Genomic DNA, 17520 nt, shown 5'->3' on the forward strand with positions numbered 1-17520 from the left:
TGGCCTGCTCTTTCCACTCCATCCCCAGAAAGAACTGCATTTCCCCTCATTTCATCTCATACCTGCTTCTGGGCGGCCTTTTGCTGCTGCAGCATAATTGGGGGCTTCCACATCTGTCTCCCCTGCTAGGCTGGGTGCTCCCCAAGGGGGAACAGCCTGTTTCATTCAGCCTGCATCGCCGTGGTCCAGCACAGGTATGGACAGAGAGGAGGCAGCAGCAGCTGTGTGCCAGCCGAGAGAATGACTGAAAACAAAGACATTTGCTTTATTTGTTTTCGGACAGTAGCACATCCTCTACTTCCCAAACACACGGCAGCCCCAAGCACAGAGACATCCATAGGCACCCAGGAGAAAATGGCTGTGGCCCAGGGGTCTGCGGACTGTGGTCCCATCACTGGTTCCTTCTTCAGAGCTCCAAGTCACCACCAGGGCCAGGATGGAGGCCTGCTCCTCAACCCTGCAAAGGAGAACAGGTCACAGTTCAGTCATGGCCCTCTTCTTTTGGGAACCCCGCACATCCCCAGAGCCTTGGCTCTAAGAGGGCCCCCAGCCCTCGGGATGCCCCATGAGTGTGACTGTTCGATGGAAAGGGTGGCCCCCAGCTGGTCCCTGCAAGCTGGGACTGTGCCTCTTCGCCTCCATGCCCACCCAGCACATGCCTCCGGTGGCCCATTAACAAGGAGCCTGCGCTCATCTGACCGCCCTTACAGACAGGCAGGCAGGCCCCAGCCCCAGGCTGCTTCACCCCGCCAAGGTCTCCCCTGCCTTCTTACCTAACCACTCTGAGTTTTCTAAGTGAAACCAGTCAGAGAGCGGGCTCTGCTGTGTGAGAGCCTTCACCATCAGGCTGCGTCTTGCTGGAACCTGCCTCCAAGGCACTGCCCACATCCACATGCACACACACATCCCCGGGCTTGGAAGGGACCACGCAGGTGCCGGCAGGAGCTCTGGGGAGGCACCTCCGGGTGGTGGGCCTCTGATACCCACTCCCTGCCTGCCAGAGATGAGGGCTCCTGCCAGCTGGTGCTATCAGAGATCCCCCCGGCCCCATCTCGGCTCCACCAGAGGTGGGCAGAGGTGGGCAGAGGGCAGCAACAGGGTACGCTGTGGGCACCGAGGGCCTCAGGAGTCGGTGGAACATGCTTCTCCCGAAGGAACGCTGTGCATGCCGCGCAGTCAGAGCAGGGCCGGCCTCCGCTGCTGCCAGTTGCCTGGGCTCCAATTTAGGCTTTAATAACGCCAGGGGGTGGGGGCCGGGGAGGAGGGAGCCAGGCCTGGCAGTGCCCCAGAGCCTCTCTCAGGCGTGCTAGAGCTACAGAGAACACACTGGAGATAAATGCAATCTGTCTTCCTTCGTAATCACATTTTTGCCTCAGTGCAATGAAGATATATTGGTGAGATGTGTTTGTTAAAGATACATTCTGCTGGGGGCGGGGTGGAAAATTCTGTGACCGTGGGGCCCAAAGGGAAAGATGGAGGGTAGTCGGGGGGCCGGGGGGGGGCCAGAGGGCTCTGCGGGGAATCAAGGAGGCCACAGCAGGACCCTAGGCCTCTCCCTCAGTAGAAAGTTAGGTGCACGGTGTGCAAGCCCGTGCCATGGTCCTCCGATCCCACCTGGGCAAGGGTTCTCGTGCTCGCCTTCACAAACACCTTGGTAGAAGTGAAGGGGCCCAAGAGGGCCACCTGTTCCCATGGCCCACGTTTCGTGGTGCAGGGCCACTGGCCCAGCTCCGCTCCGTGCTGCAGGGACCATCGGCAGGGTCTTTGCTGCTCAACTTGAAATTGAGCAAACAGCTTTGCACGCTCTACGGCGGGGAGGAAACGTGATCTCCTGAGCAGGCTTCACGCCTGGTGCCGCGCGGAGCTGCTGCTGGGCCCCGGGCTGTCCCAGAGCCCACTCTGGGCAGCGGACGCTGCGGCTGGGCCTCAGAGCCCAGACGCGCACACTGCGCCACACGGGGCCCGAGCTGACAGAAGAGTGAGGAGGGCTCTGGCGAGGCCGCGCTTTTGAGCAGGAGAGACACTCCGCCGGACCTAGCCAGACCGGACCTCCGACCTCAGCCTTCCTGCCACCAGTACCCACAGCAGTTTGTCTCCTACCGGGCACAAGGGGCTCTTCCACAGGAAGAAAGCCCCATGCTACAGCCCGTCTAAGCAAACATGCCGGCCCTCTGGGGAGGTCCAAGTCAGGCGCCCCTAAGTGAACGCCAGGGAGGGCCCGGGTCCAGCCTGGGGCAGTTACTGCTGGGCTTGGGAAGGGCAATGGAATTGTCTAGAAGAGGAATGGCAATGGGGGGAGGTGGGAGGACAGGGTCGGGAGCTGGCTGGGAGGGTTAGGGGAAGAGGGCAAGACCTTGGGGCCAGCTCTCAGGGGGGGCCCGCTGCCATCCTCACACATCCAGGACACCTCACCGCTGCCGTGCAGGAGGGCTGGGGGGTGTAGAAGACCTGGGACCACCGTGACCCCCTTCAGACCCGCACAGAAGGGTGGGCCGAGAGGTACCCTTCACTCCCTCATCCTGTCGGGCAGGCTGCACCTAACTTTTCTACCTCCCTGAACCCAGAGGCTCTTCTCCTTCCCAGAACTGCCCCTGCCCTTTCCGTGACCCCGATCCTGCACCATGGGCCCTCCCGTGAGCTCCTACTCCCAACTGCTCAAAGGTAAGAAGTGGGTGGCACAGGCATGCCCTTTACTAGGTGGTGGGACCCAGAGCTGCTCCCAGACCTGCTCCCGGACCCAGAGCTTACTCAGAGCCACTCCCAGACCTAGCCTAGTGGGGTCCAGGGCCCCTGGGCCCTCTTTTCCTAACCCGGCTATCCGAGGGCAGTCATGGGATCAGCTAGAAATAACGTCCGAACCAGGAAGTGGCAGAGGAAATCAAAGTTCCCGAGTCCGTCCCTGTGCACAAGGCAGAGGCCTCGAGGTCAGCATGTCTGACTTCGCAAAGACGGGCCGAAAGAGTCTGGCGTTGGCACCCTGCCCCCATGCGCCCAGCAGCCCAGGCCAGGCGCAGGGCGAGGCCTTACCTTGTGGGCAGCGCTCACGCAGTGCTGGTAAGCCTTGACCAGGTCCGAGCACAGGAGTACTTCTTGTAGGTGGTCACGGTAGCAGCGGAGGATCTGGGCCTGCAGCCCTGAGCACACAGGCTCCGTCCGGCGGGGCCTGCAGGGACAGAGAGCAGCTGGGCCTGGGGTTCGGCCCCAGTGGGCACGGAGGGGATCCGCTCCCTCACTCAGCACCACCGGCTGGGCACCCGGCAGCCATCAGCATCGGGTTACTCCTCAGAGAGAACCAGAGAACACAGGGGGTCAAGGGCTGTCCGCAGTGGCAGACGCCGAGGGGACCGGGCTGGGGCTGCGGGCTCCACAAGGGCTCCAGCCCCGCAGGAGAGGGGCCAAGGCGGCCAGTTGGAAGACCCCCGTGCCCACCCCCACTCGCTGCCTCGTAGGGCTCTTCCTGCCTAACGGGCACACCTGACTGTGACTGTGCCATTGCACACAATGCAGCTTTCTCATACAGAGGTGGTTAATCTGATCTCAGAACTAATATATGCGCAATGAAGAGAACGGGAAAAACCACAGAAGTGTCTAAAAACATACATAACATTTTTAGAACCTCACTTCCTGGAGATAACCTCTGCAGCGTTTGGGGGGACCCTTTCTTCTTTTTTCTTTCTTTATCAGAGAAGGTTCAGAACCTACCAAAAAATGAGTCTGTTTTCTTTTCTCAAATATGAAACAAAAACCAAGGGAAATAGAGATTGTCCTGAAGTGGATCAGTGGCATCCCTGGGCCGCTCTGACCAGTCTGTCTCCTTCCCGACGCCTTCTATCGCCCCCTCTCCCTCCCGTCTCTCTCCGGCAGGCACACGCGCATGCAAGGTCTCACTCACGTGCACACACACACTCACGATGCACGCCAGGCACCACCCTACTCATCCTCGTAACACCTCTGTGCAGTACGAGCTGTGATCTCTCACCTCCTGCTACAAGTCAGGAAACCGAGGTACAGAGGATGAAGTAACCTGCCCAAGGTCACCCGCTGAGAAGGGGGAAGGGGGCAGATATTTACGAGGGTTTGGCTGCACTGTTTTCACAGATGGTTTTCAGGCCAGGTCCACGCCGGAACCTTTGCTGCCGTAGAAGGAACCGTAGAAGGCACCTGACGTGGCCTTTCGGCATAAACACCACCTGTGGCCAGGGCACTTGACGGGAGTTGTAAAAATGCAGAAAGCCCCTCTTCAAGGCTCTCAGCAGTGAGAGGATCACTCTGGCGCTTGACACAGCTCTGCCCCCGTCACCCGGCAGGGAGACTTGCAGGTTAATAATTCTCCCGGCCCGGTGTCTCAATATTTTAGAAATCCAGCCATGCAGTGGGTATGGAACGGGGCAGCACCATTATTATTTTAAGAGAACTCAAACAAACCGAGTTCGTCGGTAAAGAACAGCAAGCAGTGCAATGAATGCTCAGTGGCTTAGCAGGTCAGACACTCAGTATTGAACGGTCTCGCTTTACCAGCCGGGAGGTGGCACTTTCGCTACCGCTGTGCCACCAACGATGCCACACCGGGCCCGGGTGCCCCTGCCTTCCCCTGCACCGTCCCCGTGTGTTGGCTATCATCCTCGGGCCTGCCGTCTCACGCACATGATGTGATTATGTGATGGGAGAAGCAGCTCGCCCGTTCCTGGGGTGGGGATGGGGGGGGGGGGGGGGGGGGAGCAGAGGGGACAGCTCAGGAGGCCGTGCTGGCCTGGCTCTGCCCCAACAATGTGCAGTTCCATTGGGTTCTGAGGATGCAGGCATAGAGCCGAGGCCGGCCCTCTACCGCCATTCCATTCCAGTCCTTGATATCACCGCCCCGGTTCGTGTCCATGGCTTGGACGAGATCTTAGGGATTTCCTACTGAGGACACACAGGGTCTTGTCTCAGCACTAGCCTCCCATCGTCACACAGGGCAGTAAGATGGGCTCCTAGGATTCAGCTCTTTCCTCTTGGGACCCTGGGACCCCTGCCACTGGATTCTGTCCGCCACCGCCCACAACTGGGGCACAGTGGGGCGACCAGCTGCCTCTTCCCAATTCTTGCCAAAGGTCTCTCCATGCTTGTATTTAAAACTTTGACATTGTGGGCCTCTTAAAATGGATTTTCAGGGGCGTCTGGGTGGCTCAGTCGGTTGAGTGTCCCAATTTGGCTCAGGTCATGATCTCACGGTCCGTGGGTTCGAGCCCCGTGTCAGGCTCTGTGCTGACAGCTCAGAGCCTGGAGCCTGCTTCGGATTCTGTGTCTCCACCTCTCTCTGCCCCTCCCCCGCTCACGATCTGTCTCTCTCTCTCTCTCTCTCCCCCCCGACAAAAAAATTTAAAAAATATATATTAAAAAAATAAAATGGATTTTCAGCCTTTTGCTGGACATTTCATCTTGGGCAAATTCTCTCTACAACTATGCTAATTGCTTCGCTCCCAATTGTTCTGATGTTCTCCCTTAGGATGCCGGGAACACACAGAGCTTTGCTTTGTGCCCTCCATCTCAACTATCTTCCCTTCTTTGTTTTACTCTCTTGTTCTCCGTCCTGGGGGAACACAGCTTATTCCTTCCCCATTCCAGACCTGCCCTTGGCAGGGTGAAGCCCATGAGACCACATCTTTTTTGTGGCTCCTTCCTGGTGTCTCTGTTGCTGTAGCTCCCGAAGGCACAGGCTTTATCATACCGCTTTTGGACCCCCTGAGGCAGCACCCCCCATGATGTGAGCCCGTGAGTGCGTGTTCCCAGCTGCAGCCCAACTGGCCGGCAGGTACTCGGGGGGCATCTGTAGTTGGGGGAAGCACCGGGCTGAGTAGAGGCAGAGGTGTAGCTGTAAGGCTGTATGAGGCCTCCAGGTCTATGGGGAAACAAGACAGGTGGGGTCAGAGCGACCCGGGCTGGCTGGTTGGGCCGAGCTGTCCTGGAGCCACAGCACCGACCCCATGAGGCCTCACCCTCTCCAGATCTGCCATAGGGACACTGGCTTTCACTCTGCAGGCTGTAAAAGGGTAGAGCGGTTGTCTCCTATCTTGTCCCTCTCCTTCTGCCCCCGCTTCCTTCGGTTTCAGGTCCCTGGATGGAGGCCCCCGTGCATTTTGAGGGCAAACATCACAGAACCCCCAGTAGGCTTCAAGTTCAGGAGAAAGTGGGCCACAGAGAAATCCATCGCCTCGAAACCAGGATCACCTCTGCAACTGCAGAGGCTTCTCTCCTCTGGGACTTATCAGGAACAATATGAGGAGACAGGATAGCAGGCAAATGTCAACTGGAAGAAATTTCACCCGTTTGCCTACAAAATGGCTCTGAATGGGAAGGCGGACAGGGAGAGCACAGCTCTCCCAATAAAAGGCTCTCTCTGAAGCAAGGTGGTGCAGGGCCTGGGGTCCAACCATTCATGAAATCCGCTGCATTCTATCCAAGCACAGCCCCACCCTGCCCTGGGCCACACCAACTCTATTTACACTGCATACAAATCAGCACAGAGGCTGAGAAACATTCAAGCTTATAAACAGCTGCTTTTCGAATGCATAAAAAATGTATCCACAACTTTCCAGGGATTGAGAGAAGTCCAGCTGCCCTAAGAGGTGTTCACTGCCACAAGTATGCCCTTTGCACATTTAGATCTAATGGTCCACGTGGCTTTGAAGGGGTTAACATCACCCAGGGCAGAAGGCTAAGAGTGCATTGCTAAGGAAGGCAGCTCTCCTCTCTGGCCCTTACTTTCCTCAGCTGTAAACTGGAACACTGCCTGCCCTGGGCTAACGAAGGCTCGACAGGCATGTGCATGACAGTGTGTGTCGTGAAGGGCCGCTCACACCAGCAGCCTGGCTGTCAGTGGGGCAGGGGTAAGGCTGGGGAGGGAGGAGAGCTGAGGAAGAGAGGCCGGTGTTACTGGTGGCACTTGGTAAAGAGTGAAGACAGGAGGCTTTGGGGCTGGGACTCTAGATGTTGGCTCGAAGGTGGGGCCTTGTCTGAACATGTCCCTCTCCCTGTAACCTAAGCTCTAGTGTCTTCCAGACCTTGCTCAGATCTTGTCCAGATCTTGCTGGTGCCTATTTCCCCAGCAATCTTTTTCTTTTCTTCTCTTCTCTTTTCTTTCTTCTTCTTCTCTTTTTTGTTTTTTGAGAGAGAGCAAGAGACCGTGCTCTCAAGCAGGGGAAGGGGAGAAGGAGAGGGAGAGAGAAAATCTTAAGCAGGCTCCACAACTGTGAGATCATGACCTAAGCCAAAATCAAGAGTCAGATGCTTAACCAGCTGAGCCACCCAGGCGCCCCTCCCCAGGAATCTCGAGGTACCAATCACAGTGCATCTTCTCCAAGGATCCAGCAGACCCATGAGCGTGGCAGCCTGTAGACCAGTGGGGAGAACACAGCTTTTGCCCCAAACCCGGGACCAGGCTCTGGCTGTACCATTTCCCACTGTGTGGTCAGGGGTCAGATGGGGAAGAGGGCCCCCCACTGTGCAGACCTGCCATAGACTCAGCACGTGGGGGTCAGTCTTCAACCCCAGTGTCCCAAACACTGAGGAAACAGGCTGAACGTTGCTTCCTCTGCACAAAGGGCTTCCACACCCTCCCTGCCCTGAGGGCTGGCGCGATGGCCACAGGCAGGGCGCATAATGAGCAGGAGGCAGAGACCAATGGACTCTAAGCCCTGCCCTGTTCACTCGGACAACAGGCCCGTGGGACCAACCAATCACCAGGGGCACCACACAGATGTCTGGGAGTGAAGGCCTCAGAAAGGCCAACAATGCCACGATGACCTCTGGGCATTCAGGATCAGGCAGCCCCCGCCCCCCATGCTGCCCACGAACCAGAGTTCTACCTCCTTGGTGGTAATAACATGTTTCCGTAAGAGCAGTGAAAAAGAACGTTAGAAAAAGGCAAAGTATTAGCCAGGAATAAGAACACGCTCCGCCCCCCTCCCGTCCCACAGCACCACGGTCAGGCCCACAAGGCCCTTGTGTGCTCCCCACCGCTGCCCAGCTCTGAGAAGCAGAGCGGCTCTCACCACCGGGCACCACACACTGGGAACCCTCTACCTCTGGGCCGCCTGCTCCCCTCCCTTCCCACTCTGGGCACACAGGTTCCTTACTCCTTAACCTCTGCCCTGCAAACCTGTGAGCTAGCCCATCAATCACCCCTACCAAACCCAGAACTTCTCCTCCACCCACTGCCAATCCCCAGGTCTATTCCACAGTTTTCCCTAAGAGCTCAAGACTTCTGAATCCAACAGGCCCCTGGAGCCTTCGCTGCAGGCATCCCAGGTTGCCCTGACTCGCCATTTCCTTGATGGGATTCACCATCTAGCACCAAGGAACGCACTCCCCTTCCCTGGTTTCCTGCCTTGGTGAGTGGCTATCCCTCCGGCCACCCACCTCGGTGGAAAACCTGGATTCGTTCTAGATGTCTTCTCCTGACTCCATTCTAGATGTCTCCCCCCGTCTTTCCAAATATCTCCCTTCACTCTACTGATCTCCTCCTACTCTCATTCTAGATATTCCTCCCACCTTCACTCTAGATATCTCTCCCACTTTCATTCTAGATGTCTCCCTGCCTTCGTTCTAGACTTCTCCCTGCTTTCTTTCTAGATGTTTCCCCCACCTTCACCCTTGTTGTAAATATCTCTTCCCACCTTCATTCCTTAATGTATCCCTTTTGCCTCTAAGTAAACCAGCCCTGCCTTTCTCCATTCAAACTGAAAACCGAAGATGCCTCCATTCGCCATCCCAAAGAGCTCAGAAACCCATTCTCCCACTTCTGGTGACCTAACCTACTCTTACCTGGGCACATCTAGATGCCACTTGCTGCTCTCCCTGCCCCCAACCACCCTCCACGGTCAGAGGTTTTTCATCCCCCTCAGATGTGGCATTGGGCCTCTGGCTCCTGTTTACAGAAGCCCTACCTTCCTGCCCATCTCCTGCCTCCCCCACCCCTCCCCTGCTCCAATTCTGAGCGGTGCCCATAGCAGACTCCCGTAGGCCTTCTCGTTGGCCATCATGATCCTTCTAGAGGGTCTCCCTGAGCTCCCACAGCCTCTTCTTTGCCCCACCGGCTTCCCTCCCCATGCCACCCCCTCGAGTCACATAGCCCATCAGTGCCCCAAGGGCACTGCCAGCTTCACACACCTTTCCACAGGGCCCTCCATCAGCAATTCCTGCTCAACCCCAGTGCCTGAGCAGCCTCTCCTACTGGCCTTTCTCCCTTACACCTTCACTATTCCACTCTGTCCACCAATACACTCATTTTTCTAAGAAGTTGAACACCATTTCAGACCCAAACCACCTGTGCCCCTTATGTCCCTCTCAGCCCACCCTCCTTTCCAAGAAGCACTGCCCAGGGCTCCCCCTCCTACCCCTCACCCCTGGCCCCCAGGTCAGCCTCATCAGGCTCGTCTTACTCAGGGTGGTCACGATAGCCCTGCTACGGCCAGCAACACCGTTCATTCCCTGAGGCCCTCTCCCTCTGCTCCCTGGAAGCTCCATCCGTGACCCCTGCTCTCCCCACAGCACTCGGCTCACAGGCCACGCTCCATGCCAGAGCTCAGCAGGTCACAGGGCCCAAGTGGGCCTGCTGCTTGCTCCTGCGCCCTCCTCCTCCTGCACGCTTACCTTGGGAGACGGCATCAGCACTGACGAGACTAGCTGGATGCCCAGGAAAGGAAAGTCACCCCTGCCAGAGCTCACTCCCACCTCCCACCACGCCAAGCTGCCCTAGGCTTTATCTCCCAGAAGCTCCTCATCCAGTCCCTAGTCCCCATCATTATTTAAACTACTTAAACTCCTCCTTACCTCCAGCCCATCTTCTCTACTGCAATTGGTGATTTTTCTAGAACACAAAGCAGCCCAGATTTCTAAAACGCCAAGCCAGTTTAAAAACCCATTTCTTGGGTGATTACCGGAAAGGAATCTGTGCTAATCATTATTTCATTTAATCACCAGAAGAACCTTATAAGGTGGGAACGTTACTTATTTTTTAAATTTTTGTTAAATGTTTATTTACTTTTGAGAGAGAGAAAGAGAGACAGAGCACGAGCGGGGGAGGGGCAGAGAGAGCGGGAGACACAGAATCAGAAGCAGGCTCCAGGCTCTGAGCTGTCAGCACAGAGCCCGATGCGGGGGCTCGGACCCACGAACCGTGAGATCATGAGCTGAGCCGAATTCGGACGCTCAACCGACTGAGCCCCCCAGGCGCCCGTTTACTTACTTTATCTTAAATGAAGAAACAGCGGCGCAGAGAGACCCAGCAGCTTGCTCATGCTTCACGTGTAATAAGCAGGGGCAGCAATCGGGTTTGAGCCTTACTCTAGGCCCGCTGGCTCACTGTGTTCCCGTGGTCCTTGCGCAACCCCCATGTGCCCTGGTACCGCCATCTGTCATCCGTGTTAAGCCGTGCAGTTGATATTACCATGCCACTAGCCTGAATGCCCTAAGAAGGCAGGCTGTGTCCCCAGCACCTCACAAGCTGAATGCGGGTATCAGTCTCAGGCCTCAGCCTCTCGGCCTTGCTCTCGTTTCCCCCAGGACACAGGGGAACCAGTTGGAAGTACCCAGAACATGGCTTGGGGACCCCGTGGCTCCTTTCTGTGCCTATTACTGCTCTCTGGTCTTGTTCCCCCCATCCACGGGGCAAACCTTTAGTGGCCTTCCCTGTCTGCAGGAACTTCCTCGATATGCCTACTGGATTCTGACACGTTTACCTGTCTGTCTCCACACGGGCTGGAGACCCCAAGGCAGGTCCAGAGCTGTGACGGGGCCTGCCCAGATGCCACCTCAGATGACACGGATGAAGCGATGCACCCACTGCAGCTTCTAGCACCCTCCACTTCAGTCCAGGCCCTCGCTGGCCAGGGAGGCGGGATTTGGGCACAGGATTGAGCCTGGGCGAGCATGAGCCCCTCAGCCTCATGGACCAGGGTTGAGTGAAAAGTCCAGGGCTGAAACTATGCCTCTGCAGGGAGAAAAAAAACCCTGGGCCTCCAACAGCCATGGATGGCCATGGCCACGGCCCAGGGGGAAACAGACCCTCACGTCATCTGAATTTCTCGATTCACAGCGAGGGACTGGTTTTAGCTTTCCTGTAGCACAAGCTTTGGCTTAAGTTAGCTAGGATTGAGTGTCTGTCACTTGCAGACCGGGATGCTGTCTAGAGAACACAATGTGGACGGAATGGGGGGTCACGGGCTCCTGAGAACTCTGTGTACACACATGTGGGCCAGTGGATTGGAAGGCCTCCTGCCAGAAGTCACATCCTTCTCAGAAGGAACCTCAGAATGCAACATTAATTGGCAACAGGGTTGTGTCAGATATAGTTAGTTAGGATGCAGTCATTCTGGGATATAGGGAGGACCCCTAATCCATTATGGCTGGTGTCCCCATAAGGAGAGACACAGACACACAGGGAGAAAGAAGGCCATGTGACGACGGAGGCACAGACTGGAGTGATGTGCCTACAAGCCAAGGAGCTCCAAGGCCTGCTGGCGGTGCCGGAAGCCTGGAGACAGGCACAAAAGCTGGTCCTGTTTAAAGACTCCCAATTTGGGTTCTTTGTCACAGCAGCTCCAGGAAATGCACGCGGTCAGTCCTGTAGGAAAGGGTCTGACCTAGTCTCCGGAGGCAGAGCTGGGAGTGCCGAACGGCGGGGGCAGTTGGTGGGAGGCAGGTGAATCGCTAGTTACCTTCTAGCCAAGAGCAACGTGAGCTCCTCTGCAACAGACGGCTCCTGGACCACAGCAGCCCACTCTGATGAGTATCTACCAAGTGCCAGGCTCTCTGGTCCGCACAGTGCCTCTCACCCTGTGAGGTCACCTCCAGTCAGAGAACCGGGCTCCTCTGCCTTGCTTCATCTAATTGACAAGCAGAGAGGCCGTAATTCATGACCAGGTCTGCAGAGCACTTCCCCATGCTCCTGGGTGGAGGATCAGGCTATTTGGGGGGGGGGGGGGGTGGGGAGGGGGGTGACAAAGGGTAGGTTTCTAGCTCGGTAAACAGCACAGGTAGAAAATTCAGCTTCCTCTGAGATGACATCTGGGCAGGCCTACAGTCCTGGTCATTCTGAAACCAATACCTGCCAGGGCCCGCCGCGTGCCAGGTCCTAAGCAAAGCCACCACAAACCTGCGAGCTGGGCGTTGCTGTCCCATTCCATAGATGGGACCAGGGAGGTGAGGTGATTTGCCCAAGGTCACACAGTGGTGAGAGGGAGCCAGGGTTAAGAGCCTGGGGTGTTCGGCTCCACAGCTGTGTCCATTTTAGCTCTACTCTGCCTGTGGAAAATTCCCAAAACTTCCCAAAGAAGAAATAGCCAAGCGTCCAAAATGAAACACCAGACACTTGCCCCAAACTACGGGGATGGCAGGGTTGCGGAATGGAGCCGGAAGCTGGCGGCTCAAAGGAGGGAGTGGGGGAGGGCTGGCGAGGGGGGAGGGCTACAAGGCATGACACGCCCACAGGAGGAAGAAGTGGGGGGATGATGAATGCGAGGCTCCACAAAGCTGATGACAGAGCAGAGTCAACTGGAAAGGTGGCAAGGAGAAAGGAAAGGAAAGGAAAGGAATAGCCCCACCAGAGGAGCCAGCTTCGGGCAGGGCGGGGCCAGCATCTCCCTTCGTGGGTGATCTGAGCAGAGTCACCTCCACCTGGAAGCTGGCAGGGAAGGTCCCGTGAACAAACCCAGCAGGCTCTTAGGCCTGAGCGCGTGCAGTGTCCTCACATGCGCAGTCCCAAGCCTCTGTGTACTCTTATTTAATAAATGAAATCTCATCAACTTATCCTTCTTCCATTATCACCGCTGACATCAATCTGATAATATTGGCCTGGTGTGGAATTGGGCTATTATATGTCCTCCTGATATTTAATTTCAGAGAAACATCGGCAGGGGGTGAATATATGGAGCAGGCTTTTTATTACAGGCAGCAGTAAGGAGATTCCAAGTGAATTAGACATTCATCTTCGTCAGGTCCAATCTAGCTGTTCAGGAGAGGGTTTTGTTTTAACCATGGCTGGGGCTGAGGTGCTGACGAGACCAGCTGGTGACCAAGGACCTGGTTAACCGGCTGCTATCGACGATGTGCCATTCAGCCCGGGGAAGTGGAGCCCAAAGATCCTGCCATCGATCAGCCTGCCACGCGGGATCACTATCAGCTGCTCGAAGCTGGCCTCCAGCTGCCCCCATCCCTCAGGCGGGAGGCAGCTCTTCCGGGAGCCAGGCCTAGCAAGATGGCCCTTCCGCGGAGAGCCGAGGGAGAGCTCTGCTCCCAAGAGGAAAGGAAACACAAATTGGCCCCTGGCTGCCTTTCAGTCCATGAAGGAGAGGCTGCCCGTGACAGGATTCTTCCCAGGACCATCACTTCACACACACACACACACACACACACACACACACACACACACACACAGCAGTGGGGAAAGGGCCATGCCTGGCTTTGTGCCCACTTCCCCCCTGAGATCCCTCCTGAGTCCCCGGACGTGTGGGATGGACATGGGAGGGTGCCCTCTGGGTGTCTGCGATCAGGGAGGATCCAGCAGGCTCGCAGTGTCTGAGGAGGGCCACATCAAGACCACCTGGGGCTGAAGAGCTTTCTGGCACCACTTCTGCCCACGAGAGAGGCCCATAGCATGGTCCTTCAGCGGCCATGGCCCTGGCGTGGGGCTTCTGCCTGGGGCGGAATACACAGTCGTCGGCGCTCAGGGTTGCCAGAGGCTTTCAGGACACACCCTGTGCCAGCCCGGCACTCACCAGACGGGGAGACGGCATCAGGGAGTGGGTGGAGAGCCCCTTGGACCCCTGGTCCTGAGCAGCCCCTCCCTTCCCACACCTCTCTCTCTGAGCCCTTGCTACCTCGCCCCTGGGCAACTTCAGAGGTGTCCTGGCTGACCTCCCTCCCTCCCTCAGGTCTGCCCCTCCAGCCCACCTCCTTGCCAACACCAGGGGGAGGCCTAGGAATTCCCATGGAAGGGAGGCCAGGCCTGCCCTCCCAGCTCTGTGCTCAGCCCTGCTGTACATACCCACGATCAAGGCTCCCAGAACCTACGCAGACCAACCTCACAGCAACGCTTCACTGGGAACCAAGATCCCCCTCACACAAGGGTCCAAGAGCCACCAGCCTTCACTGGCCATCTGCCCCTACCGCCCCCACCTCTCTCTCCTCTCACAAAACCCCACCGGCTGACCCAGTAAACAAACGGCACTTCCTTCAGTCAAGGAGCAACTATTTGCCGAGGGCCTGCAGTGCACCAGACCCTCAAGGGACCAAGCCACAGCCCTACCCCCAGAGACCCCCACTTGCCTACATCTATAAGGCCCAGAGGCAGGGCCAGCCCCTCCCTGTGGCACCTAAGCCACCAGTGCCCTCCTAATGGCACAGCCTTGAGAGGAGGTCAGCCTCCTGCTGCCTGAAGACCCTGAGACAGGCCCCTTCCGGGGAACACTGAGTCACGTCAAGACTCCCCCCACTTCTGGTTGCTTCCAGACCCACAATGGCCCTTGCCCCTTGGGAGATGAGACTACCACCGGCCACTGGAGGGGACACACACAGAACTGCAGGGTGAAGTGGGGACACGCCAGGAAGGGAGGAATGGGACCCAGGGAGGGGAGGGTGCTGATCGCCAGTCAGCTGGGACAGCTGGTGGAGGCTGTCATGCTGCATCGGCACAGGGTGCGCTGCAGAGAAAGGGGCCCAGGGCCTGGACGGAGGATGCGTGGCCTGCTCACCCGTCCCTGGCAGTCTGTCCCCAAGTCACTGCGGTGAGGGGATGCCAGCACCTGGGAACGTCTGGGGTGGCTATTTTTCGCAGGCCAGGCCTGTGGGAGGTGCCGCCACGGAGATGGGCTCCCTGAGCCCACCGGAGGGGTCCAGACAGTGTCTTTGACCACAGAGCCCAGGGGAGCCAGCCACAAAGAGGCGGTAGGCATCTCTGGTGGTGGTCGACTGGCCGAGGAAGACCCTCAGTCTGATGAAGACAGATTTGACTGCAATTACCCTAAGAGAGCACAGGCAAGTCACAGCCCTGCCTGATTCCGAGACCTGAGCCCCTTCCAGAAGAGTTCCAGGCTACTGTGTACTGACCAGGGGAACCACGTGGCATTTGCAAGAGCAGAGAAGAGGCAGAGCTCCTGCAGTGGCGGGATGGGGGGGTAGGGGACCCACAGCAGCTCCTGGCCAGCTCCTAGCACCACCCACTCGGCCCACGGAGGTGGAGATGGCCCGGTGGAGTCTCTCGGAGAGTCCCGAGAATTCCAAAGCTTCCCCACAGCTCCTGCTTGAGGTCGAGATCTTCCGAGGCTGTCCTCTGACCTCCAGCAGTAGTGCTGACCTCCTACATCTTCTTCCAAAGCTGATGAGCCTCTGGATCCTGCGTGGAACCCTCTATGCCCAGAGCACATGTAGTGCTTGTTTTCCTGACTAGTTGCTGAAGGATGTGAACCCCCTCTTCTCGGGCCCCTTCCCACCCCATCCCCTTTTTGGTTTCACTCCAGTCCCTCGACTCTATCTTTGTCACAGCTGTCGCTGTCATGAGTTTGCTTGTCTGGCTGCACACCCATCATCCATCCATGCATGCATCAGCCTGGGCACAGTTTCTAGGAGGCATGTACTATCAAGGGCAGTGTGTGTGTGCTGGTGGGGGGGTGGGGCGGCTCTCATGCAGCACCTAACACAGCAGAGCAGAAACACCTGGAACAATAATCAGAGAGTTATAAAAACTGGCAGGGGGTCAGCCTGGTGAGTCGAGGGGACCAGAGGAAAGAGAGGCGGCCTGGAGGCCAATGGGCCTCCCACTTGGGTCCACAAAAGTCGAGGGCGGCATCCTGCTTACCCTGGCTTCCCAATCTCGTGGGAACCTGTTCTCACTTCTCTGTGTCCTCTGTCCTAAGACTACGCTGGCTTCCAAGCCCTTCCCCAGTCCCTCCGCTGCACCTTCTACTCTGCCCAGGGTGACAGACAAGTACCTGGACGGTGAGCCAGTCCCCAGCCCGGCTCCTACTGATGGAATCCAGCGCCTTTCCTATGGTGCCCAAAGCCCTCCATGATCTGCCTGCTTCCCTATGGGAACTCTTGCAACACCCTTTGGCCACCGTCTCTTCTCTAACATGGGGGGCCTGCTGCTGTCTCTGGAACACGCTGGTTCTCTTGGGCCTCTGGGTCTGAGCACACATGACTCACTCTGTCTCCACACCCCTGCTGTCAACATCAGGTCCCTGGTCACCAGGCTGCCTGGCAGATCCATCCATCTGCACGGCCCAGCCCCATCCCTATTTGCCACAAAGCCCCCTGCCCATCAGGAAGACTGAGGTTCTTCTATGTGGGAATAGCAGTGCTATAAATACCAGTTGGGGGCCTACTGTGTGTCCGTGCCACCTGCAGCCTGTCTGGAGCCTGCCCGCGTGATCCACAGGATGCAGAGCTGTCATGGCACATGCTTCTGTTTCTTCTCTGGCCTGTAAACTCTTCTCATTGCTCATTTATTCCCAGTCCTTGCTGGTGCTGCATACAGCAGGTGCTAAATACATAAGAGGTGAGAGAATGCCCTCTGGGCCATGTGTCCCCAGTCTGTACCTTGGCTCCCACCCTTCCTTCTCTGGAACACCCTCGTCCCTCAAGGCACCACACAAACACCACTTCTGCAGGGACCCGGCCAGGGCACCCACTAATCCCCAGGAGACCCATGGTGCACTTCCTGCTTGCGTGGGTGCCCATATCAACCGAGGTCCTCTGCCGGCATGCTGTCTGCCCCCTTCTTCCCCCCCGTCCCCTCTGCCTGGAAGAAAGCATTCCCAATCCAGTGTGGCCTCTGTTCCGTGGCCCTGCTCACCTGTGACAAGCACCCATGAGGGAGCTGAATAGCTGTGGTCAGACCTGTGCAGAGCTGTCTCCCCATGGGGCTGGGAGTGCCTTAGGGCAGGAACCACAGCTTATTACCTTTGCACAGGTCCTCGTCTAATGCTGAGTGGGAAGCAGATAATCCATAAATCAGTTGAGACAGCCAGAGCATCAATAATGAAGTCTCTGGAGTTCCATCTCCTAGGTTCTCGGGGCAGAGACCATATCCTCCTGACCTGCTAGATGTCTGCCCGGTCTGGCTTGGTGCTCCGTAACCTGGCAGGCAGGCCCTGGACCATCTATTCTGAACTTCTTTAAAGACGTGTGTACCTGTCCTGGGCCAGGCTGCGTCGCTTTCCGGCTGTCCCCTCATCTTTGCGGCTCACGAACACAGTTTGTTTTCCATTGCTAGCCTCCCTCAGGTCCAGCCTGGGCCACAGCTTGCCACCCGCCTGTCCTCAGTGACTCCTTCTTAACCACCACAGGCTTGGGGGAAGCCTTCCAAGGGCCTGGCCCTCGCTGCTCTTTGAGGCTGGAGTCCTGGCCCTGTGAATGGGATCTGCGCGGCCCCAGGACATCTTTGTAGAGGTCAGGTGCTCGACACTGACTGCAAATGAACAAGCCAGACAGCTTCCCTTTGGGGGCTTGGAGGGACCACACATTGCGTTCCTGCCTGTCTAGGCC

At 57.3% G+C, this 17520-nt stretch overlaps 1 protein-coding gene across 2 annotated transcripts in view; it reads right to left on the reverse strand.

Annotated features, from left to right (window-relative positions):
• Nucleotides 1-241: 241 nt before the first annotated feature.
• CHCHD6 (coiled-coil-helix-coiled-coil-helix domain containing 6) overlaps nucleotides 242-17520 on the reverse strand; it is a 249476-nt gene continuing 232197 nt past the window's right edge. For both annotated transcript variants that reach the window (XM_049641126.1, XM_049641128.1), the window contains 2 exons: nucleotides 3028-3163; nucleotides 242-457 (listed from right to left, as the gene is read on the reverse strand). In XM_049641126.1, the coding sequence (XP_049497083.1) occupies nucleotides 452-457; nucleotides 3028-3163 (142 nt within the window). In that variant the 3' untranslated portion in view covers nucleotides 242-451. The remainder of the gene's footprint in view (nucleotides 458-3027; nucleotides 3164-17520) is intronic.

Source organism: Panthera uncia, chromosome A2 (assembly GCF_023721935.1).
Source record: "Panthera uncia isolate 11264 chromosome A2, Puncia_PCG_1.0, whole genome shotgun sequence".
Taxonomy (NCBI): Eukaryota; Metazoa; Chordata; class Mammalia; order Carnivora; family Felidae; genus Panthera; species Panthera uncia.